The sequence below is a fragment of the Carassius gibelio genome, chromosome B17 (assembly GCF_023724105.1).
Source record: "Carassius gibelio isolate Cgi1373 ecotype wild population from Czech Republic chromosome B17, carGib1.2-hapl.c, whole genome shotgun sequence".
NCBI lineage: Eukaryota > Metazoa > Chordata > Actinopteri > Cypriniformes > Cyprinidae > Carassius > Carassius gibelio.
Genome location: NC_068412.1, coordinates 17563497 through 17584321, shown reverse-complemented (window position 1 = coordinate 17584321; position 20825 = coordinate 17563497). Strand labels below are relative to the sequence as shown.

General features: G+C 36.8%; 6 protein-coding genes and 3 non-coding genes across 9 annotated transcripts; 8 read left to right on the top strand and 1 right to left on the bottom strand.

The window, feature by feature from the left end:
* Positions 1 to 169: 169 nt before the first annotated feature.
* LOC127976140 (dynein light chain Tctex-type 1) lies at positions 170 to 1590 on the bottom strand. Its single transcript, XM_052580342.1, has 5 exons — positions 1104 to 1590; positions 939 to 980; positions 662 to 785; positions 486 to 563; positions 170 to 372 (listed from the first exon to the last, which is right to left on the bottom strand). Exons 1-5 carry the CDS (start codon positions 1128 to 1130, stop codon positions 302 to 304), a joined length of 342 nt encoding a protein of 113 aa, XP_052436302.1. The 5' UTR covers positions 1131 to 1590; the 3' UTR covers positions 170 to 301.
* A 204-nt stretch (positions 1591 to 1794) lies between these two features.
* Positions 1795 to 7011, top strand: zmpste24 (zinc metallopeptidase, STE24 homolog). Its single transcript, XM_052580341.1, has 10 exons — positions 1795 to 2143; positions 2376 to 2522; positions 2603 to 2689; positions 3609 to 3725; positions 3822 to 3974; positions 4061 to 4202; positions 4318 to 4496; positions 4577 to 4681; positions 4861 to 5004; positions 5591 to 7011. The coding sequence occupies exons 1-10, from the start codon at positions 2036 to 2038 to the stop codon at positions 5813 to 5815; spliced, it is 1407 nt and encodes a 468-aa protein (XP_052436301.1). The 5' UTR covers positions 1795 to 2035; the 3' UTR covers positions 5816 to 7011.
* A 1244-nt stretch (positions 7012 to 8255) lies between these two features.
* atp5if1b (ATP synthase inhibitory factor subunit 1b) lies at positions 8256 to 10024 on the top strand. Its single transcript, XM_052580686.1, has 3 exons — positions 8256 to 8404; positions 8905 to 9017; positions 9652 to 10024. The coding sequence occupies exons 1-3, from the start codon at positions 8336 to 8338 to the stop codon at positions 9791 to 9793; spliced, it is 324 nt and encodes a 107-aa protein (XP_052436646.1). The 5' UTR covers positions 8256 to 8335; the 3' UTR covers positions 9794 to 10024.
* A 573-nt stretch (positions 10025 to 10597) lies between these two features.
* On the top strand, positions 10598 to 12867 carry rpl13a (ribosomal protein L13a). The gene is made up of 7 exons (XM_052580684.1): positions 10598 to 10702; positions 11368 to 11440; positions 11591 to 11656; positions 11763 to 11864; positions 12073 to 12158; positions 12332 to 12391; positions 12616 to 12867. Exons 1-7 carry the CDS (start codon positions 10682 to 10684, stop codon positions 12823 to 12825), a joined length of 618 nt encoding a protein of 205 aa, XP_052436644.1. The 5' UTR covers positions 10598 to 10681; the 3' UTR covers positions 12826 to 12867.
* LOC127976854 (small nucleolar RNA Z195/SNORD33/SNORD32 family) lies at positions 11202 to 11289 on the top strand. Its single transcript, XR_008157976.1, has one exon. It is a non-coding gene; the product is annotated as a small nucleolar RNA Z195/SNORD33/SNORD32 family (small nucleolar RNA).
* Positions 11913 to 11988, top strand: LOC127976856 (small nucleolar RNA SNORD50). The gene has a single exon (XR_008157978.1). It is a non-coding gene; the product is annotated as a small nucleolar RNA SNORD50 (small nucleolar RNA).
* On the top strand, positions 12433 to 12511 carry LOC127976855 (small nucleolar RNA Z195/SNORD33/SNORD32 family). The gene has a single exon (XR_008157977.1). It is a non-coding gene; the product is annotated as a small nucleolar RNA Z195/SNORD33/SNORD32 family (small nucleolar RNA).
* A 703-nt stretch (positions 12868 to 13570) lies between the features above and the next one.
* On the top strand, positions 13571 to 15359 carry commd9 (COMM domain containing 9). The gene is made up of 6 exons (XM_052580685.1): positions 13571 to 13704; positions 13812 to 13937; positions 14263 to 14402; positions 14485 to 14519; positions 14645 to 14748; positions 14935 to 15359. Exons 1-6 carry the CDS (start codon positions 13654 to 13656, stop codon positions 15070 to 15072), a joined length of 594 nt encoding a protein of 197 aa, XP_052436645.1. The 5' UTR covers positions 13571 to 13653; the 3' UTR covers positions 15073 to 15359.
* A 170-nt stretch (positions 15360 to 15529) lies between these two features.
* Positions 15530 to 20497, top strand: thumpd2 (THUMP domain containing 2). Its single transcript, XM_052580682.1, has 10 exons — positions 15530 to 16168; positions 16355 to 16487; positions 16832 to 17049; positions 17336 to 17413; positions 17598 to 17650; positions 17722 to 17809; positions 18196 to 18270; positions 18368 to 18482; positions 19876 to 19996; positions 20089 to 20497. The coding sequence occupies exons 1-10, from the start codon at positions 16082 to 16084 to the stop codon at positions 20408 to 20410; spliced, it is 1290 nt and encodes a 429-aa protein (XP_052436642.1). The 5' UTR covers positions 15530 to 16081; the 3' UTR covers positions 20411 to 20497.
* The last annotated feature ends 328 nt before the right edge of the window (positions 20498 to 20825 follow it).

The window sequence follows — 20825 nt, the reverse complement described above, 5'->3', positions numbered from 1 at the left end:
TCATATTCTATTAATTGTGTTGTATACACATCAGAGAAATCACTGTAAATGACACCACAAGATCTATGTTATATATATATATAGATATAGATAGATATATACATATATATATATATATATATAGATATAGATATATACATGCACACACTAAGAAAATGCATATGCAGAATTAGAATTTCAGATAAATTTATTCAAGTTTTATTCAAATTAAACCGCGACATCATTGCTTGTTTATGAGGCTTAAAAAAAATTGTTTGGAAACCACTGAACAGGAGACAGGCCTGCATGCTGATATTCATCCTCAAATGGCAAGCCCGAAAACACTAACTATGCAGTATATGGTTTTATTCTCCCATCGTATCGTGCAACTCCCTGTAGAAAAACAAACACTCATTCAAAGCAATTTCTCGATTATGCTTGGATTTGGGCCATTTTGTAAGAAAATGAAATCTGAAATACTTGCCCAGTCTTACAATATGTCTTACCATCTGTACTGTTGTCCCAGAAACACGAGCTGGCAGTGTGCAAACCTGCCCCATTTTTTTGGAGTATGATGCATGTCACTGGGTGAACAAACATAAGAGATTAAATCTGGGGGGAAATTACAGGTATGTACCTTTTGCATAAGTATTATTGTAGTTTTAACGGCCTCTTACCATACCTATGTACTTGAAAGGCTTTCCTAATTTAGTTAGCTGGCTTAGACTTGACTCTACAATGCTTGACATCCACTGGTTGATTTGACTGTGCTGGTAAGAGCTGTTACCTATGGTGCTTTCAACAGCCTGTTGTCAAAATAACCCATAAAACAAAAGTGATTATTGCAAAGTAAAATATTGATCATTTACAAGTATTTACTCCTGAAATTAAAGTAATTTAATTTACTGTCGAAGACTGATTCCATGTCTACACAATGTGGTGATGTAGTAGATTCTTACTTCTTTGATAACTGTGGTAATCTCATCCACAACAAATGTAGTCTGTGAATGAAAAGTAATTTATGTCGCAGCTTTGCAGTATGTTTGAAAAAAATTGAGTATCTCTACTGCGTACATTTAGAAGTAGGAATCACAAGTTACTATTATAATTTAGGTGCGAGTTACCTCCTCAGCAGACGGATCCTCGTCCATTGCTCGGTTTTATCCAGAGTGTTTTGTAGTGTCTATGGAAACAGACCAGGGTCACTCCCTGGATAGTAATCACGGCCACAGACTCGCTGCTCACACTGTTCTTCATTGTTTTTGTCTAACAAAGCAACGACGTTTTTGTCGAGGATGTGGAAGCAAATTCAACAGTTTTGAACTGAACGCTTTGACGTTTGCAACACATTGCAAAACTGGAAAATATTGGAAATACTTTTATTTAGCTTTCGTACATGAATGATACTGTAAACTAACAGATAACTCATACAAATTGCATCAAAGTTTAGTGATAGTTGAAGAAAACAAACAAAATAAGTATAAAAACCTGGTTGCATAAAAGTGCCCAAAGATAAAAGGAACACACTCGTGCATTTATATTTCGAAAGTGTCTGAGAAATGTTCTTTTTATGATTACTCTTAATAATTTCTGTGTATTTATTATTTAGCCATGACTATCAATCTTGTACTGTATTAGAATAGTTTAATTATATAAACATAGGATTTGATTAATATTTGCTTGTGTAAATTGAGTTTATCTATAATTATAACCGGTATCTCATAAAAGGTGAATTTTAAATCTCTGAACCGTGCATTTCAGGAACGCGTTTCGTTCTGATGTTGTGTCCGGTCGAACACAGTTTCTGGTTACACCTTATTTCCCATGAATGGGAAAGGAAGTAATAGAGCATGAGTTATCATTATTTGTGAATTACTGTTTGTAGTTGTTCAATATATGGACTTACCACATACACAGTCTCGTAAGGTTCAAGTCTCGTATTGGATTAGAATAGGTACGAAGATTATCTGTTGCCTTGAATGACAGACAGCGGAATCACTGGATATCCCGGATCTAGTTAACGGTGCCAACAAATAATAAACACCAAGTCGTAATAATGCTGATGGAAATTCTTAAATTACCAGTTGAAGACAAAATCTTTTACGCTGTCCTGGTCTTCTCATGGACGGTGTATATTTGGGAGGCCTACCTCGCATATAGACAGGTGAGAATATCGTTATTGTTTATCTTGGTTGTGTTTGCGAAAAGCATTTAAAGGCAGATACTCATTTATGATTTTCTATTCTAATTTGTAGACTTTTTGTAAAAATCCAAATTTATATATCAAAACCCATCTCATCTTAGAGCTTTTTGCAAATGAAGAGTAATGTACTGCAATGATGCACTACTCTATGTACTATACTCTTGTATAAACAGACATATTTCACTTTTCACAGAGGAAAATCTACAGGACTACAATGCATGTGCCCACTGAGCTGGGCAAGATAATGGATTCAGAGACCTTTGAAAAGTCTCGCCTCTATCAGTTGGACAAGAGCAACTTTGGCTTCTGGTCTGGACTCTACTCCGAGGCAGAGGGCACGGTGAGCTTCATGTCAAATTAAATGTTTCAATTAAAATTAAACTGTTGCTTCCTCTTGTTTAATTTATTTCTGTTTTGTAGCTGATTTTGCTCCTGGGAGGAATCCCGTTCCTCTGGAAAGTGTCAGGGATTCTCACCGCTCGTTTTGGTTTTGGTCCAGAGTATGAGGTATGTTTATTCTCTGGAAACATTTTGGTGAAAAATACTCTTCTTGTGTGTGTGTTTAGATAATCTATCTAGAATTTGTGTCAATTTTGGCCAGCCAAATTTTTCCTGTTCAATGTCCTAGTTCTAACTGGTAATCCGTTTTGTTCTCAATTGTCAGTATGCTTTTTTCTCATGTCTATGTGGTGCTTTTACTCCTCTTCATGTAACTTCAGCTAAATTAGACTCTGTGAAACTGAAGGCTGCAATACACTAAACCACTTTTGAACAACTTTAAAAACATTATGCATGTTACGCTTGTCAACTTTGCAAATGGTGACAGAAAAATCTAGGCATCATCACACACCTCCAGACTTTCAAGTTATTCCAAACACAACAGACTCATGCAGAAACATGTGACTTGTTGCTAACTGATGCATAGCAAATGAAAATAACGTGTCCTTAAACTGGCTCAAAACATGTTTGATACTCTCCAACTGGATGGAATCGTAGTTTGGAGCTAATCATACAATATGCAGGTTTCTGTCTAGGCCAAATCTGCAGACCTGCTCTGATTTTCAGCAAATGGCATTGACTTCTAGGTAAAAGTCATGTTATGTATGTTTCGGAATGAAACCCCATCATACTACATGCTGAATAGTGTACAGTATACACTGTGAAGCAGTAGGTATTATCCTATTATCACATGACCTCATCATTCAGCTTGTGATTGGTGTCCTGTTAACATTTTGAAAACAATAGTGGTTGTTTTCATTTTTAAGGCTTTTGTGTGTAAATGTCTTGCTTTTTGGCAGTCCAATCAAATTATTAGTCAAAAAAAAAAATAGATTGTTCGCTGTACTTTAGGAGTATTATACTAGCATACTATTCTGAACATTTTCAGAAGGTACTGCATTATTTCAGATGGTTTTCTTTCCTTCAGATCTCCCAGTCTTTGGTGTTCCTGATGTTGGCGACTCTCTTCAGTGCTCTCACTGGCCTTCCCTGGAGTCTCTACAGCACTTTTGTTATTGAGGAGAAGCATGGATTCAACCAGCAGGTAGATAAAGGCTTGCTCATATATATTTTCTGTCATAGCTGGAATAAAACTAATGGCAAGATGTACTGAAATGTCTCTATTGTCCCTACTTTATAGACAGTGGGTTTCTTCCTGAAAGACGCTCTCAAGAAGTTTGCTGTGACTCAGTGTATTTTGTTGCCAGTGACATCATTGCTCCTTTACATCATCAAGATCGGTGGTGATTACTTCTTCATCTATGCCTGGCTCTTCACACTCATCGTCTCCCTGGTCAGTTCTCCTGGCTTTTGCTGAATGTGTTATCCGTGAGAAAAATTAAAAGAGATTTACACTGTCCTTCTCATTTTGCTCTACAGATTCTGGTGACTATCTATGCAGACTACATCGCCCCTCTGTTTGATAAATTCACTCCGCTGCCAGATGGAGAGTTGAAGAGTGAGATTGAGAGCATGTCAAAGTCCATCTACTTCCCCCTCACCAAGATCTATGTAGTGGAAGGTACAGCAAACTATACTCGTCTTTTCATTTGTATTACTTTCTATAGAACTATAAATGTATGTGAATATAATCACCCTTTTACTAATATATCTGTGCTCTTTTTTTTTTTTTCTAGGTTCAAAGAGATCTTCCCATAGTAATGCGTACTTCTATGGTTTCTTCAAAAACAAGCGCATTGTGCTATTCGACACTCTTTTGGAAGATTACTCTCCTTTAAATAAATCTGGAGAGAAAGAGCCAGGAACGGGAGAGGAGAATGAAGCAGCAGGCAATGAGAGCAAGTCCAAACCAAAGGTCAGAGGGTCAGAGCCAGAACACTAACAAATTAGATTAAACATTTTATTTATTTTTTTACATTTTTTGTCTGTATTCAGATCAAGAAACAGGGCTGCAGTAACCCTGAGGTTCTGGCAGTTCTTGGACATGAACTGGGGCATTGGAAACTAGGCCATACAGTCAAGAACATTGTCATCAGCCAGGTGAGCTGCTATATCAGTAGTTTTGTCACCGCACATTTCTGCAATGTTGTCCAAGTAGAATCTTATCAGGTTGACAGTAGCTGATAAAAAACATAACACATCGAAGGCACAGAACTTTAAGGGCGCGTGATCCGAGGACCAAAATTTGAGGATGTTAACGGCTCCCTGTTTCTTTACAGATGAACTCCTTCCTGTGTTTCTTCCTTTTTGCTGTCCTGATTGGTCGTAAAGAGCTCTTCATTGCATTTGGCTTTCATGACACCCAACCAACTCTTATCGGGCTGATGATCATCTTTCAGTTTATCTTCTCCCCTTACAATGAGGTACATCTTGCATTTCTGTCCTTTCTTCTGTCTCTCTGAAAAATGCATGAGGATTTGTTTGATAAGAATGTTTATTCTAACTTCTATGTGAATATCTTTGCTTAGAATTACATGCAGGACATTACAGTACGTTTGCAAACTACACGGTCAGTGTTTAGGGTAATCAAGTAGTGTATACAAGGTGTCGTATAGATATACTAGATTAAATCTAGGAGATTGGCATTTATTAAAAGTACAAAATATAATTTTGTAGCACTAGCTTGTCAGTAAAACTTGTCATGAGACAAAGAATTTTATCAAGACAAACTTTGAAGTACTTATTGTCTAAAATGGGTTCAGAAAAAAACAAAGTATTTATCACAAGTACATTTAAAGAATAATTGATAAAGATGGATATATAAAATGTAGTCTTTTTTTCCTCCAAGTAAATATCTGTACTTATTTTATCATTTGTTCAATCTGTATCTGCCTGCCATGTAATAGCTGTGATGCTGATATGGTAATAAATGTAAAGAAATCTAAATACAACCCTTTTCTGGGTATTCAGATGTGTCTGATCCAATTCACCTTCTTTTTCCCTCTTCAGCTGCTGTCGTTCTGTTTGACGGTGTTGAGCCGGAGGTTTGAATTTCAGGCAGATGCATTTGCGCGCAATATGGGCCGATCGTCTGAGCTGTACTCTGCTCTCATCAAGCTCAATAAGGACAACCTAGGCTTCCCTGTAGCAGATTGGCTCTTCTCTATGTGGCATTACTCCCATCCTCCCCTGCTGGAGCGGCTCAGAGCCCTCACTGGACCCAAGCAAGACTGACGGCTTTACAAGGGGGCGCCACTCACTCCCCCGAGAAAGGGTCTCTGTCGGCCTCTAATGGCCCTCTGATATCAATGCCTATTGCTCTCTCCTTCTTTCTCTTTTATTTCCATTCCTCTTCTTAAATATTTGGGTTTTGCCGTTTGTTTGTTATCATCTCCTGGAAAGAAGTCTAAATTGATTTAAGATGGCTTCAGATTATCAAGATGTTAATGATTTTTGAGTCTTTTGAAGTTGTTCTTGATATAGTTTTGACTGTTTTAATTTGTTTATACATTTTAACTGTGAATTACCCCCTCCGGTTCTTTAGATCCATGCATTTTTACTTTAATTTTGTGTCATCCGATTGAACCGTGAGAGAGGGGAGGTTAAACATCTCAGAGGGGCTTTTAGTAATGTATGAAACCAAGAGATTCTTACCAAGAGGTTTAATACTGAGTGCCAGCTGGTGTACTTTAATGTCTGGAACTGGAATGAAGACTGTCCAGAATATAGTGAAGTGAAATGGATCAGATGACAGATGTTATGGACTACCCAATTAGACTTCTATTCTGAACTCACTTGGCTCAGTTAGGCCAATTAAAATGTCTATTTCAATTTGAGTTCTTTCAAACTTTTGAAATTATTTTGTACTTTTTTTTTTACCAATTAAAGGTGTTTGAACGTTTGTGTATATATTAATTTTTGTGAAATATAAGCAACATGCAAGGGCCAGGTTATAATATTTAATAAGTGGTTAGAAATGTTTAATTTAGTTAATTTTATTTCTGTGCCTGTATGTGCAAGATGTTGCTATGAGAATATGTGTAGAAAAATTATACTGTCACATTTTCCTCAGAGAATTGAAGCCCTTAATAGTAACAGTTCTACTAGCGGAAACTGCATTCATGAGGATTCTGTGAGTTTTCACATTAAGAATGTTACATTTGGCATGCAATCCTGTCAAAATGTAGAACTCTCACAGCTTTTAATGTGACCGATATGTAAATGGATTAATGTGGAGTAGAAGTGGCTTGAATAGTCCATAGAATGCCCACCTGTTGAAAATATGCCCTAAACCATAATAAATCCTTAGAGAGAGTTATATTGGCTGTATATGTTCAAACTTTCTCCACAAGGAATATGTCTTGTGACATATGGAATGTTTGGACTGGAAAGATTAACTTTTGTCACTATGAATAAAACAGATCACAACAGCTTTGCTTTAAGCTTGTTTATGTTTCCATTTAATCTTTCTTTTTTATCCGCAGGCTCTTTAATTGCTCTATTCACATCTTTTAGGGGTACACAATTATCTAAGAGAAAAACATTTGTACATTTACGTTGCAAATATGAATGTTGATTTACATAATTTTGTTTTTCAACTGAGATATTTGCTTTTTATTAATCTGCATAGAAAGATACATACAACTGCAATACAACATTAAACCCTGAGACTAATATTTTACAAATCTTAGCTTTTCTGATCATCCTTTTTTTTCTTCTTGCATTTATAACAGCATAGTTGTATATTAAAAGTGATATTGTCAATGTTTTCGAGTGGCTGTTAGGTCTTCAGAGATTTAAAACTCATTAAAATATTTGGTTGGAGGCATGGTTTATTGTAGGTTATCAAGAATAAAAAATTATATACAAAATGTAATGTTCGGGGAATTAATACATTTGTACGTAAGTGTTTGAATATTTTTGGTTACTCCGAATTACTCAAATGGTATTAATAAACTTCTTAATATAGTTTTCTAATGCCTTGTTTAAATTGTTTTCACTTTTTATTTGTATTTGATTTTTTTTTTTTTTTCATGCCAGCAGAATGTCTTGCAGGTCAAAGGGGTTGAATATGTTTGATTGCAACTGTACATGCTTGCGAAGTTGCATAGACATATAGGGCAAGCCATTTTTGCTTAAATGATTCCAAGGGTCACTTGTAATTGCATTTTTACCAGCAATTGCATTATTACTAACAGCTGAATTAGAGAGCTCTCTAATAGGAATTACTAGTAAAGTAGAGCTCTCTATATGATAATTGCTACTAGTAGAAACTGAATTACAGATCTCTCTAATGCAATTGCGACGAGTAACGCTGGGAGTATTTTAGGCTAAAACGGCTTGCCAGTTGCTATTTATATATATATATATATATATATATATATATATATATATATATATATATATATATATACATATAGAACAATGTGAAATTCCTGTTTGCGGTTGTACTCGTCTGTCAGCGCCATAGACAGTAAAAGAAAGGGTCAGCGCACGTCAGCGCGCATTCAGCGGTTATGGACTGTACCACTGTCAGTTCCTGTAAATAAATATAATGTATAAGCTTATTTTGTACAGTATTAAAAAAATAGAATAAACAAACCTTATTAATAACACCATAATACCATTGTATGTTAGTGTTTTTCCCCAGCGTTCACTTATTTTCCATAATAATGGTACGGTCCTGTTTTGAGCCAGTTACAGTGACAGGAGCGCACACTCATGTCACTACATGCATGATCGCCTGAAGAGAGAATGGCTAGATTTCTAAACCGTAATGTAAGGACTTTTTTGGCCACACAGATCAGGATGTCGTCCGACCAGGTAGATATGAATTTCTTGAACATTTTTGTCTTTCTTTAGCCTACGAAAGTTAAAATATAATTATTTTACCTGTACCGCGCAATGTCAGTCTGTTACCAATGTATTTCGTCACACGTGTTTGTTTTTAAACACGTTATATGTTTTTTTAACGTACAGCGTCGATTACAAGTAGCTATCAACCGTTTTTACCTGTTTTTATAATATAGTCTATGGTTTTAACGCAATAACACAACTGGAGCGCTTTCAGTATGCCCTTGTGTTATGACCCCTCTGTTTACATTCAGGATAATTATCCATTCTTTGAGCTTGCAAACTTTTTGGAGCAGTAGAGTCAGCATATACTTTACACACACACACACACACACACACACACACACACACACACACACACACAAATATAGCTCAAAGAATGTATTAATTTCTGAAGGTCAATCAATGAACTAGTTACTATTTAGTAATAAACTATTCTATCTTGTGCAATTTCTCTCCCTCTGATGAAGCTAGGAGAACTGGGTAAAGGTGCTGGGAAAGGAGGCGGCGGTGGAGGTGCGGTGAGGGAGGCAGGAGGTGCGTTTGGCAAGAAACAAGCAGCTGAGGAGGAGATGTACTTCAAGTGAGTGGTTTTGCTTGAGCCCATTGTGAATTGTATCGCTCATACTAGATCTCTACTGCTGATATGGCTATTTTACGGTGGCCGAGAGAGCTCAAAGCGCTGCAACTTCAGAAAACACATGCAAATAGAAAAAGGACCAGCAAATCAAGAAAACATCTTTATCAATTTGACAACACACGCGCTGCAAACGCTCACAATAATAATAAAAAAAAGAAATGCACTGCAAATAAATAAAGCACCTACAAATTAATTAAACAACTTCATCAATTTGACAACATGCGCACTGCAAATGGTCACAAGACAACCAAATAAAAAAAAATTTTACGTGTATTTTGAAGTGGTTTATTTGGTTGTGTTGTGAGCATTTGCAGTGCACATGTTGTCAAATTGATGAAGATAGTTTCTTAATTTGCAGGTGTTTTTTTCTATTTGCAGTGTGTTGAGCTCTCTCGGCCAGCGTACTATTAGCAAAATCAGCCCTCAATATTTGATTCTCCTATGTGCAGATAAAAAGCTCAAACAGTGTTGTATGCACTTTTTTACTTAAGAAGGTTTTATTTGGAGTTATTTAACAATTTGAAAGCTGCTTAAAAGTTTATTGCATGTCTTATTCCCCCCTCTATCACCCTCATAGGAAAAAAGAGCAAGAACAATTGGCTGCTCTAAGAAAACACCACCGGGAAGAAATCGACCACCACCAAAAGGAAATTGAGAGATTACAACAGGAAATCAGTCGCCATGAGGGCAAAATCAGAAAACTTAAACAAGACGACTGAGATCGGCGAATCGTTACATTACATTTCATAGACAAATATCCCACACATGTTTGAAATGTGATTAAATAATTATAGATGCTTTATTTTTATTAAGCATTTGTGATCTCTGCTCTCACGTATGAAAGCATGTTATTATACAGATATGGCTGGAACACTGAAAATATACATTTGTATTAAATCAGTACATTTTCTCCTCTTGACAATAAACATGAAATGGTGTCTCATATGAAATATGTTTTGGTATGAATAATGTTTACTGAACAAATATTCATTTAAGTACCAATAATAAATATAAGATACTTATAGTTTACACTGTATTTAGAGCAAACTGTACCAAATAAAATAATGTTCATCCCCTATTCCTGGAGGTCTCCTGCAATATATATTTTAGATCAGGGGTCTCCAAACTCGGTCCTGGAGGGCTGGTGTCCTGCAGACCTTATCAACACCTGCCTAAACATCAAGTGTACCTAGTAAGATATAGATTTGCTGGTTCAGAGGTGTTTGATTAGGGTTTGAGTTAAACTCCGCAGGACATTGGCCCTCCAAGGCCAAGTTTGGTGACACCTGTTTTAGATATTTGTATTTCTGATAGACCCATATCATGTATTTATGCTAATGAGCCAGTTAGGCTTAGTTAGGTGTGTTAAATTATAGGAACATCCAAAACATGCAGTATTATTGGTCCTTTTTTAATTTTGCTCCATTTGAAGAGCCATTGTAGCACATATGCCATCCAGCTGATGGCAGTAGAAATAAATAATCGGATTACAAACGTCCTCTGAAGAGCAGAGAGTCTGTTGCGTCATTTCCGATGACGCGTGAAGCCCCGCCCACGCCCCTGACTTTTAGATCGGGCGGCCCCGCGTGTCTTTCTTTTCCCACATCATGGCGGACCGGTTCAATAAGGTGCGTTCGAGCGGTGCGATTTATATTGTGATATCTCGCTTTTATTTAGTGAGGAATGTACTATTTGAGGGATAATGTGTAGGTAACGTTACCTGAAGCTATATGCGTTATAGTGTTACTCCATTAGACCCGGTAGAGCTATTATTTTTGGGAGAGAAATGCGTGTGTAATCGCGCATGCTGTCTTGCTGGAAGTTACAGGCCTGTAGTGAGCGTAACACTCGTGGTTCTACTAAAACAGCACTTGAGTTGCTGTCCATACTCCGGTACTCCTAAAAACAAACTGCGTGTGTCCTCAGAACATGTTACGTTAATTAAGTAACGTTAGGGATTCATGAAATCGTTTAGGCCTAATTAAATAGACGCCCGTTTTACCGTAGTGGGCTGAATTACTGCACCTTTGAGCGAAGCTCACAGCCTGCTGTATTAACACGAAATTACCACAATGTTTAAAAAAATTGTTGATTGCGTTAAATTGATAACGCATGTCAGATGTGCTTCTTGTCGGTGACGAGTTCGCAACCACAGTTTAGTATTCGAGTTTAACGACCATGAGAATACTTTACGTGCACTACCATCTGAGACAAAAAGCAACGTTGTGATGAACGCATATGGAGTTATGAATTTAACCCCTACTAATAAGAGAAATGTGGTTTTATTTCTTAGGTTCTGATCCTTGATGGCAGAGGCCATCTACTCGGTCGTCTTGCCGCTATTGTGGCCAAGCAAGTGCTGCTGGGTAAGTTTATGCTTTTTAAGAGGTTAATGGTCTAGTGTTTAAAAAGCCATATCGCATAAATAAGAACAGTTCATCATTGTTTTGAATCGGTTAACATTAGATGGAATGTTTTAAGAATTTTTAATTTTTTTTATAATGTTCTCCTTACAGGCCACAAAATTGTGGTGGTGAGGTGTGAGGGTATCAACATCTCTGGCAACTTCTACCGCAACAAACGTAAGTTTGTTGACCACCTATAAGTATGTTGTGTTTTCAATGCACTGACTTTATGAATGTGAAACCATTGAAAATTGGTGGTAAACAAGATGTTTTGTTTGCACAGTGAAGTACTTGGCCTTCCTCCGCAAGAGGATGAACACCAACCCTTCCCGTGGACCGTATCACTTTAGAGCTCCCAGCAGAATCTTCTGGAGGACCGTAAGAGGTGAGATCTTTTTTTTGTTTATCACACACTTTGCAGTGGTGACACTTTAAACAATGATGAATACCGTTATCCCGAATCTGACTCCAGTTTGATGATAGCAATCTACGGATCTGACTACTGAGTTTGAATGTCACAAATCATCAGTTATAATTTTCACCCTTTCAGCCAATGGGTAGATGATTGAATATTGACTTTTTATGGTATGCAGGTATGCTTCCACATAAAACCAAGAGGGGTCAGGCTGCTCTGGACAGGCTGAAGGTGTTTGATGGCATCCCTCCTCCTTATGACAAGGTAGCTTATTCTGACTTTACTTATTTCACAAATAAATACTGTCGATGATGACTATAAACCGCCTTGTTTGACTGTTGGCTGAGAACAAATTCTATTCAAAACTGAGACCTCTTTGCTTCTAGAGTTGAGAACTTGTCCTTTTCTTGCATCTCATCTGCATCTGTGTTCCACAGAGAAAGCGTATGGTCGTCCCAGCTGCTCTCAAGATTGTGCGTCTGAAGCCAACACGCAGAGTGAGTCTTTGTGGAATTTTCTTCAATATTTGAAACTGCTTTTTGTCAGTGATGTTTTTCTACAATAATTATGAGTTTAACGACCATGAGTCCACTTCATGCACTACCAGCTGAGACAAAAAGCATCAGATTCCTTTTATCCTGCTTGAATGCTTAAAACCTGTAGATTTCTGCATTGTTTTTGGTTTAAAAACATTGTATTTCTGATCTCTCGTTCATTGTAGTTTGCCGTGCTTGGACGTTTGGCCCATGAAGTTGGCTGGAAGTACCAGGCCATCACCGCCACTCTGGAGGAGAAGAGAAAGGAGAAGGCCAAGCTGCGCTACACAAAGAAGAAAGTTGAGATCAAGCTAACCAAGCAGGCTGAAAAGAATGTGGAGAGCAAGATTGCAAAATATACTGAAGTTCTTAAACAGTATGGTGTCCTTGTTTGAGCTGTCCATGCAGTCAGTCAAAATAAATGTTTATAGAAACTATTGTCTTGAGTTGGTTGTTTCATTGGATTAACAATCTAGAAGTGCTGTTTTTTTTCTATAAATTGGTGTCATGATTAAATATTTGTGGCTCCTTTATAAAAGATTATTATTATTATTTTTTTTAAAGATCAATTCCTTTGAAAATGGTTCAGTATTTACTCAAATTCTGTTCTTCTAAAAGTTGATACAACATCCATGTTGAGTATTTGGTTTATTTACACCAGAGGTGCCCAAACTCTGTTCTGGAGGGCTGCTGTCCTGCAGAGTTTAGATCCATCTGCAGTTAGACACCTGAAGCAGCTGATCAAGCTCTTACTAGGCATACTAGAAACCTCCAGGCAGGTTGGAGCTAAACTCTGCAGGACCTCGGCCCTCCAGGACTGAGTTTGGGCATTACTATGCATGTGTATACTATAAAAATATTTAATGCCTATGATGAATGTGCTAGTTCATAATATCACCTCTCTATTTGTGTTGTATGTTTGTGCATTGTAACTAAAAAGGTTTTTATTTTTACGCTGTCACGACTAGTTGAACAATGTTTCTATTACTTAATTTTAAAATCTTTTCAGTCAGGGGGAAACTTCTGGAGCATTTGTGCCCCTCGAGGACATTAGAAAGCTATGAAAGGATATTTTAAAAGCCTGACAGAAAATCTAGCTCTAAATTAGTATTGGTAATGACATGAGCGTCAACAAATTACTAGGTATTTCCGTGTAGTGGGTCTTTTATTTTGACACTGGGTTCTGTCGTGAATTCACGTGACAGCGACTTTCAGACGGAAACATGGCTTTTCTTACAGAGGATCAGTTCACTGCTTTACAGCTGCTTTTAAAGGTATGCAATATAATACATTATCAGTTACTTATCCATATAGATTGTGTAAATGTCCGTTAACTAGACTGAGCTTTAGTGTATTCTGTCATTATTTACTCTTCATTCAGGCTCCGTCTAAAGATGCAGTTCGGCAGATCTGCACAGAGAGCTACCCAGCCGGAGCCTCCAAGTGTCAGTCTACAGTAGAAAAAACTGCGAATGCTCTCTCTGTGTCCAATAGTGAAGCGATGCAGGTGGGTTCGTGTCATTTAGTCTATTTGATTACAAATATTCCAGCTCCGAGACAACAGTAAACAGCTCTGTTTGTTTACAATTGTTATCGGTTGTATTTTGGTTCAAGAAGTGTACCATAATCAAAGTGTATGTGTGTTTTATGTTACTCAATTAGTTATCTATTCAACATATTTACTGGTCATAAATTTAACCTAACTCAAAAGTAAATTGTAGTCACAAATGTTACTGATGGTGGGATTGAATGGATTAATGTTAATGTAAAGCATACAAATTCATTTAAATGTTGCTTGTGCTAATATTTCCTTTATTTTTATTAATCTACAGTTGCTGACAGCTTTTCACATGCTCTCGCATCATGTTGTGTACCAGAATTTAACCTCTCCAGAACAGATCTTGCCAATTTTCCCAGAATCATTCCACTCGAACCTGAAGAATCTGATCACCAAAATTCTTTTGGAAAACAGGTGGATATATCTGTAATATTTTTACAGAAATCTGCTTGAGTAATTTACCCTGCTAACTGATTTTTGGTGTTAATATTTTTAGTGTCACATGGAGAAATGAAGCTTTGTCCAGTCAAAGTGAGTGAGATGATAATACAGTTCATCGTATCACAAGATGGTTGATGACATTTATTCTTTGCATCTGATCCATAATGAAAGCATTTTGGTGCTGTGAAGTTATAACATATGTATTTTTTTTATAGTTTCACTGCCAAAGCTGGTGGATTTGGAGTGGCGAGTGGACATGAAAACGGCTTCAGACTCCCTGAGTCGTATGGCTGTGCCAACTTGTCTGTTGCAAATGAAAGTAAGATACAGCCATATTATATGCTGTAATTTACATTTATTGCTAATCGGATATGTATAAAGATAGTTATCTGTAATAAGAATAAAATATTGTTTTTTTCAACTGATATTAAATATTTTATTCAAGTTTTAAAGTAATGTTTTAATAAAACTTCAAAATCACTCTCACAACTCTGTTTATGTGTAGCTCCAGGACACTCCTTGCATTAGCGGCGGTCCAAGTGAGTCCACAGTTACAATGGAGCTGAGCAAAGAGACACTGGACACCATGATAGACGGTTTGGGTCGCATCAGGGACCAGCTGAGTACAGTGGCAAGGAAGTAGATCTGAATAAAAGATGTTGCCCGGACACCTGTCTGTGGACATACAGACTGATGGACATGGGAAAGATGTCAAAACAAAACAAAATGGACGTTAAATAAAAAAAGAAATGTATACTAGGTTAACTGATTCAGTATGTAAATGAGTTTGCTCGTTTTGATTTGTGGTTTGTTTTTCATTTATTAAACATTGTTATATGAAAATTGTCCCTACTAGACATTTTTCCATTGCAAAACTACTTTTTATGGTCATGGAAAATATTCACAGCAATAAACTGAACAAAATCCTTATCATGTTTCTTTGTTTAATAAATTTACTCGATGAACCTGCTATGTTCTTTTACTTTACTTGCACGACATACCGCTGGGGGCTAATAGCTTGAGTGGGTTCGCATATATGTGAAAGGTTGGTGTGTTTTTAGCATATTTACCACCGAGGTACATTAAATACTGTTTCTGTTACATGTGAGTTAAAAGAGATGATCTAGTCTACGACATGGGAAGTCATTCTCGGTGTTATCTGATAACTGTGTGCATGGCCATGAGAGGCGCTGTATACTTAATAGCTTCCCTGAAAGTGAGAAATGTGACAAAATAAAAGTGTAGGGTGGCAATACCACAAAACCCTTCACAATATTGTTTTTGAAATGAAGACTAGGCTGAATTCTTTAAATACGATAAATAAAATGTAAATAAAAAACAAGTGGGGACAATAAAAAATAAGTAACTAAATAATAAGAGCGAAAAATGAATTGAAACATCAAGACACTTAGAAAAATTACATTGTGTTAAGAATATTGCTTGTTGTCAAAGTTTCATACCTATATTAAGAAAGTCAGGAACAGGAGGTTTAATTTTGACACGCGGGTGAACCCGGAAGAGCAAATTAGTGTTTACAGTCGCATGCCGCTTGTATTTATTGTGTTATTTTTATAAAAACTGACTGTAAGATTCAACCCGCAATTAAATCCACAGAAAAAGAAGAAGAAAGTGACTATAACGCTCTCGTGGTGATGATGAGACGGCTGTACTGCACTGCAGGAGCGGGGATGGAGGAGCTGCTGGCCGAGGAGCTACAGCACAAACTCTGCGCCACTCAAGTACGTTATACGGCATTTTATTGAGGTTATTCACTATTTCACACCAAGAATGAAATGCAGAAGTAAATAACTAGATAATTTACTCTAAAGATGTTCTGCATGTGTATTTTCATCCACCTGTTATATCTCAACTTTCCCATGATGATGTGTTATTTGTGTTTTTGTCGTGTGCTTTGTTTGTGTCAGGTGGAGCAGATTCCAGGTAGAGTTTTTTTCTGCAGCAATGCTGATCTACAAACCGTGACACAACTCAAGTCAGCAGAGAGACTGTTTATCCTCCTACGCAAATCCGAAGCCCTCTCACTCCCCAACAACCCAGGTGTGAATGAAGGAGAATTCACTGTTCTGATTGGTTTAAAACAGGTGACATAGTAAAGAGTAAAAAAAAAACCAGCAACTTTTATTTAGTGTACAAAAATCTACTTGTGCAAATAATCACTGCCCATGCTGTCATGAAAACATTTTAGTGAATGTACTGTGAACCTTCGATTAAGTCTTATTTGTTTAATGGAAATCACACTTCAGTCAGCAGGTTGTGAGAGACTTTCAGTAGATCATTTGCCTATTTACTGTAGGCATTCAAGAGATCAGAACCAGTGTACTACATTATACTGACATGCAGCCCATTTTACTGACTGATCTTCCCTTTTCTTCTTTTAATAGCAAAGGCAGCTGCTGTTATAAAGCAGAGAGTTGTGGGAGATCCAGACATTTGGAGGCAGACCTTCTTAACCTGGACAGCCCTGCAACAAGAGCTTCAGAGCAGCAAGCAGCGTGGACAGAAGAGAAAGAGAGAGGATGAAGAAGAGTGTATGAACACACCATCCTTCAGAGTGAGCTGCCGATGTAGTGGAGTCATTGCCCGCTCTTATACCTCTCAGGTGTTTATTTTGTAATATTTTTTCATGGTATGTTTTAATGTGCTCTGTATAATGCAATCTAAAATGCAGTCTAATTTAAACCTTGTAATAAACAGACATCATAAAGGATTTAAGCTAATTTTTACATGCAAATTGTTATGCAATATCAATGATATCAATTATAAAATGTAAAAACAAATGCTAAAAATAAGCATTTTCGTCAGTGGTCTCAAATTTGATTATATATTGATGAAAATATTAATCCATTTATAATCCTGACTTATTCAGTTTCTGTGTGTATGTGTAGAGACTGAGTCGTATCATTGGGATGGCCATCAAAGAAGATCTTGGGTGGAAGGTGGACCTAAGAGATCCTGTTTTTGAGGTATGCACACTTACATAATAAAATATAAAATACAATAAGTGCATAAACACACTGAACCATGGCATTCAAATGTTTATGCATAAATGCATGCAAACAAATACTACATATGCACTAATATGTTTACAATTACTTTAGCTGTGGTGGTTTAAATGCTACTATTTTGGTTGTCTCTTTGTTTAACTAGGTAAATGTGTATTTAAGCGATGACCACTGCATTGTAGGCATCCCTCTCTTGAAGTAAGTAACTGCCCATATAACATTTGGAAGTCTGTCAATTTAAAATCTAATGCAGTGTGTGGTTTCTTCAGGCATCCTCTGTCTAGTCGATCTTATATGAAACACAACGGGTTACGTTCTACGATAGCCTGGGCCATGAGCTCTCTTTGCCCTAAAAAGGTGAGGTCTAGAATGAACTTGTAGTAGGCAAATGCGCACATACACAGTAGAATCATTAAATCAGCAGCATTAGCACAGTATCTCTAGTTCCTTAGAGTGAAAGTGGAAATGTGTTCATACCTGACAAGTCCTTATCTTGACTAGCATATTAAGAATATACATTACCATTCAAAAGCTCAAAACACTTGTGCTGCTTAATATTTTTGTGGAAACAATGATACATTTTGATGAAAGGAAACTTCAAAAGAACAGTATTTATTTGAAATATAAATCTTTTGTAACATTATGAATATCTCTTTTGTGTTGAATCGATTTGTTGAATTAAAGCTATGAAACTTTAGCATTTCATAGTTTCAGTGCTCTTCTCTCTCACTCTCTCTCCACAGCTGAATGATTGTGTGATTTTAGACCCAATGTGTGGAGTTGGTGCTGTGTTGTTAGAAGCAGCTCAGGAGTATTCAGTATGTAAACACAAATCACATACTCTAAATATCACATGCAAATTCTCACACACACCATTCACATCTGACTAACTTTATACATTGTGTTTGGCTTCAGAATGCTGTATTTCTAGGCATGGATACAGACTTGTTGCAGTTGCAGAAAGCTGCAGATAACGTCAAATCATCTGGAATGGAAGGAAGAGTGCAGCTAATTCAGTCTTCTGCCATGGGTTTGGACAAATTCTCTCCCCTTTCATCATCTCTGACCCTGTTTAGCCTACTTAAATTTGTGTCGGCTTTCAGGTGTTCTGTGCACATGTAAACAGTAATAAAATCAGCTGTAAACAGGTTTGAAAACATTTTGTGATCAGTTCAGAAATTTGTGTGACTATATTGTTAATGTTCATGCTATTGCATCCTGATGCCGTCTGGATAACAGGAAAGCACCGCCTAGCTGCACTAAAACTAGAGCTTTAAAGGAGTAGCTCATCCAAAAGGGATTATTTGATGAAAATTTACCCACCTCCAGGCCATCCAAGATGTATGTAAGTTTCTTTATTAATCAGAACAGATTTGGAGAAATGTAGCATTACATCACTTGGTCACCGACGCTTCCTCTGCAGTAAATGGGTGGAGTCAGAATAAGAGTCCAAACAGCTGATAAAAAACATCACAATAATCCACCAGTAATCCACACAACTCTAGTCCATCAGTTTATGTCTGGTGAAGTGAAAAGCTGTGTATTTCTAAGAAACAAATCCATCATTAAGGAGCATTATTTTAATCCTTCGCTTCTGGCCGAAACACCAGTCCATAATCCTTAGTAATGCCTCCCCCAGTGTAAATACATCCTCTGGTGTTCTCTCACATCAAAATCCACCTTCATATTCATTTAGAATGGTTCTGTATTGTTTTCACTTGTAAACAGTGCTTGATCTGTATTTCTCTCTTAATTCAGACAATATGTGAACTTGGACTACCATAAATGTATCAAAACTTAATTTTTGATTAGTAATATACATTGCTAAGAATTCATTTAGACAACTTCAAAGGTGATTTTCTCAGTATTTGATTTTTTTGCTCACTCAGATTCCACATTTTCAAATAGTTGTATCTCAGCCAAACATTGTCCGATCCTAATAAACCATACATCAATGGAAAACTTATTTATTTGAAAAATTTACGTTTAAGACTGGTTTTGTGGTCCAGGGTCACATATGACTTTTTCCCTGGAGAAAACAGTGTTATCTTGTTTTGGCCAGACACACCGGTTTGAAGTTACAGTAAAACATCTTAATGATGGATTTGTTCATTACAAACATTTTGCTTTTCACTTCACAAGACATTAATTGATGGACTGGAGTCAAGTTGTGGATTATTGTGATGTTTTCATCAGTTGTTTGGACTCTCATTCTGACGGCACCCACTCATGCTAAACTGATCTATTAGTGAGCAATTGATGTTATGTTAAATTTCTCCAAATCTGTTCCAGTGAAGAAACAAACACATTTACATATTGGATGGCATGAGGGTGAGTAAATTTCCAGCATTTTTGGGACACCAATGTGTGCATGTAACTGTATATAAACTAAAATGGACTTGTCTCCTTTTTCTGTTTCTCAGACATCCCTCTTGCAGATGGGGCAGTTGATGCAGTGCTGTGTGATGTTCCTTTTGGCAGGAAGTTCAGCTGCAGCTCTGACATGCGAACTGCACTGCCACGCATACTAAGAGAGATGGAGAGGTCTCTTTTATGATCATATGTCTATAACTTCTCTACAAATACCCGTGTTTTTGGGCTGTAGTTGTATAGTCAGTGTGTTTTTCTTTTTTCAGGGTACTTCGTGTTGGTGGACATCTTGTTCTGTTACTGAGTTTGCAGCTTTCTGCACAGCTTAAGAAGACAATTTGCACACACGAACACAAACAAAATTCCTCAGACACAAATAATCTTCACACTGACGCCTCAAATACACACAACGAAAGCACAGAAACACCAAAACCCTTAATGTTTCACAAATCAAGCTCTGAAATGTCAAATTCACCGTTATTAATTAGCTTATTACAAGCACAGAGGACACACAGGGTTAGTCTGGGCAGCACAGACGCATTTATACACACCTACACCAAAATAAAAACTCAAACACTCTCACACTGAAATAAGATAACCCTGATACGCTTTTGTGGACAATCAGAGAATTAACAACAAATGAGCAAGGTGCTAATAAAATCTATTTAAAAGATCCTCATATTGTCTTTCATTAAAAATAACTTTGTTATTAATAAAAATTACAAGTTTAAGTGATTATGATATGGTTGTGGTTTGTATAGATGAGAGAGTCTGGTTCACACTGTACTTTAATCAAGTGAAGTTTTTTTTGAGGTTATGATGATGATTAACAAAAATCGTATTCCTTCAAAATTAACAGTGCCTTTTTAAACACCTTCATTGCAGCTTTTACGCATAATTGTTATAGATCATTGGTTATTCAAAAAGTCTGTTTTTCATTGCTGATGATTATCTTTATATTTCACAAGTTTGATTTTTTATCTTTGTTTCTAATAATTGCCAT

Excerpts from the sequence above, each read along its gene's own strand:
- LOC127976140 (XM_052580342.1), bottom strand. The coding sequence starts at position 1,130 with ATGGACGAGGATCCGTCTGCTGAGGAG. Across the intron at positions 981-1,103 it reads AGGATCCGTCTGCTGAGGAG|ACTACATTTGTTGTGGATGA; the intron begins GTAACTCGCACC and ends TTTCATTCACAG. Across the intron at positions 564-661 it reads AAAGCCTTTCAAGTACATAG|TGACATGCATCATACTCCAA; the intron begins GTATGGTAAGAG and ends TTGTTCACCCAG.
- zmpste24 (XM_052580341.1), top strand. The coding sequence starts at position 2,036 with ATGCTGATGGAAATTCTTAAATTACCAGTTGAAGACAAAATCTTTTAC. Across the intron at positions 2,144-2,375 it reads CCTACCTCGCATATAGACAG|AGGAAAATCTACAGGACTAC; the intron begins GTGAGAATATCG and ends CACTTTTCACAG. Across the intron at positions 3,726-3,821 it reads AGCATGGATTCAACCAGCAG|ACAGTGGGTTTCTTCCTGAA; the intron begins GTAGATAAAGGC and ends CCTACTTTATAG.
- atp5if1b (XM_052580686.1), top strand. The coding sequence starts at position 8,336 with ATGGCTAGATTTCTAAACCGTAATGTAAGGACTTTTTTGGCCACACAG. Across the intron at positions 8,405-8,904 it reads TCAGGATGTCGTCCGACCAG|CTAGGAGAACTGGGTAAAGG; the intron begins GTAGATATGAAT and ends CCTCTGATGAAG. Across the intron at positions 9,018-9,651 it reads GAGGAGGAGATGTACTTCAA|GAAAAAAGAGCAAGAACAAT; the intron begins GTGAGTGGTTTT and ends TCACCCTCATAG.
- rpl13a (XM_052580684.1), top strand. The coding sequence starts at position 10,682 with ATGGCGGACCGGTTCAATAAG. Across the intron at positions 11,441-11,590 it reads GGCCAAGCAAGTGCTGCTGG|GCCACAAAATTGTGGTGGTG; the intron begins GTAAGTTTATGC and ends TTCTCCTTACAG. Across the intron at positions 11,865-12,072 it reads CTTCTGGAGGACCGTAAGAG|GTATGCTTCCACATAAAACC; the intron begins GTGAGATCTTTT and ends TATGGTATGCAG.
- commd9 (XM_052580685.1), top strand. The coding sequence starts at position 13,654 with ATGGCTTTTCTTACAGAGGATCAGTTCACTGCTTTACAGCTGCTTTTA. Across the intron at positions 14,403-14,484 it reads AAAATTCTTTTGGAAAACAG|TGTCACATGGAGAAATGAAG; the intron begins GTGGATATATCT and ends TAATATTTTTAG. Across the intron at positions 14,749-14,934 it reads CTTGTCTGTTGCAAATGAAA|CTCCAGGACACTCCTTGCAT; the intron begins GTAAGATACAGC and ends GTTTATGTGTAG.
- thumpd2 (XM_052580682.1), top strand. The coding sequence starts at position 16,082 with ATGATGAGACGGCTGTACTGCACTGCAGGAGCGGGGATGGAGGAGCTG. Across the intron at positions 17,050-17,335 it reads CCCGCTCTTATACCTCTCAG|AGACTGAGTCGTATCATTGG; the intron begins GTGTTTATTTTG and ends GTGTATGTGTAG. Across the intron at positions 17,414-17,597 it reads TAAGAGATCCTGTTTTTGAG|GTAAATGTGTATTTAAGCGA; the intron begins GTATGCACACTT and ends TTGTTTAACTAG.